At 48.5% G+C, this 1,800-nt stretch overlaps 1 protein-coding gene across 1 annotated transcript; it reads right to left on the bottom strand.

Annotated features, from left to right (window-relative positions):
* Positions 1-527: 527 nt before the first annotated feature.
* LOC148103066 (uncharacterized) lies at positions 528-1,136 on the bottom strand. The gene has a single exon (XM_087831186.1). It carries the CDS (start codon positions 1,134-1,136, stop codon positions 528-530), a length of 609 nt encoding a protein of 202 aa, XP_087687312.1.
* Between the last annotated feature and the right edge of the window lie 664 nt (positions 1,137-1,800).

Here is a 1,800-nt window from a genome sequence, read left to right as displayed (position 1 = left end):
TGCTTCCATGGTAGGACAGCACGAGAACAGGAAACAAAAAAACTCCTCTGCACAAAAAAAGCACATGAATGTTCACAGCACAACATTGTGAAGACATAACAAGCCACAGGGTTGGGTAGGGGGATGAGGAGTAATCCCAGGCAACACAGCAGACATCCTGCCACTGCGCCGACTCGCCAGCGAGGGCCCAGACCCGCCTCGTGTTCCCGGGAGGTAACAAGCATCGAAGGCGTTGGAAAGGGAAGGGGAGATGAGTGAGTGCTTATCAGTGTAAGTGTGTGTGTGTGCATGTCCATAGTTCAGCTGAGACAGTGTCCTTTGCCCTATCAGGCTAAGTAAACAGTCCTCCAGCCAATCCAGGTGGCCTTGCATGGGATGGGGAGAATAGTCATCACACAGTCGTTATCAGGGAGTGTTTGTCCGGCTTCAGCCTTGGGCCTGTAGCTGGTGGTGTCTGCATTTTGATCCCGAATTTATTGATTTTGTTGATTTTCTTTCAGCTCACGAGAATTTTCAAAGCTGATCTTTTAACACTCTGGTGCTGGTCTCTCGATCTCCCGCTGGAGAGCTGCGAGCCTCCCCATGATGGTATCAAACTTCTGATCCGTGGTGTTGTCATTCTTTTGATTCTGAGACCTCACAACTGCAGTGATCCGTTCTGTGATGTGATCCAGCTTTCGCTCAAGGTTGTCATTTTGAGCAGGGCCCCCTCTGATGTATCCCACCATACGCTCAATGGTGTTGTTTTGAGCCTTCACAGCAGCTGTAAGCGTCTCCAAGGTGTTAACCATGCTGCGTTCGTTGTGAGAGGTCGCGACTCGTCCCGTCGCTTCGATTCCAGCGGGCAGCTTTGTGGGGGTTTGAACAGCCGGTTCCGCTCTCTCAATTCTCCGATAAGTCAGGGCCATGCCAGCTCCGATCAGCAAGAACCCTGTTATCATGGTTCTGAATAGGTAGATATCTTCAGCGTCCTCGATCGACAGTCCCGCCAGGCACATGACTCTCCAGTTCTGCCACCCGTCCATCGTGTATCCGGCAGGGAAAGTCCCTCCAGGGCACTCGGGCTCTCCCGAGCCCAGACTTCTCGTTGAGAAGAGGGTGTCAATAGCATTCAGAGACCAGTTGATCAAATCCATAATTCTCTTTTAGGTTTTAGAGAACAACAGTGAGAGACTGTTCCAGGGAAAGTAATGCACATGAGACAGACAAGGACACAGAGGCTAAGCAGGGAAGATAAGGGTAAGGAGGAGAGGAGAAAAGTGCGACCACCTTCGCTGAGAGCCAAACGAGACTTTAGATCCATTATTCATGATATCATTTGGTACTGTCCATATGTTTTTATATTACTGCTCAAAGAAATAAAGGGAATACAACAATAACACATCCCCGATCTGAATGGATGAAATATTCTTATTAAATATTTTGTTCTTTACATAGTTGAATGTGCTGACAACAAAATCACACAAATTATCAAAGGAAATTAAATTTATCAATCCATGTAGGTCTGGATTTGGAGTAACACTCAAAACTAACGTGGAAAAAACATACGACAGGCTGATCCAACGTTGATGTCGTGTCCTTAAAACACATCAAAATGAGGCTCAGTAGTGTGTGTGGCCTCCACGTGCCCATCTCCCTACAACACCTGGGCATGCTCCTGACGAGGTGGTGGATGGTCTCCTGAGGGATCTCCTCCCAGACCAGGACTAAAGCACCAACTCCTGGACAGTCTGTGGTGCAGTTGGTGGATGGAGCGAGACATGATGTCCCAGATGTGCTCAATTGGATTCAGGTCTGGGG

Source organism: Neolamprologus brichardi, chromosome 3 (assembly GCF_056152115.1).
Source record: "Neolamprologus brichardi isolate AB-2024 chromosome 3, ASM5615211v1, whole genome shotgun sequence".
NCBI classification, from domain to species: domain Eukaryota; kingdom Metazoa; phylum Chordata; class Actinopteri; order Cichliformes; family Cichlidae; genus Neolamprologus; species Neolamprologus brichardi.
Note: the sequence above shows the minus strand (reverse complement) of the source record. Positions and strands in the feature narration are given on the sequence as shown.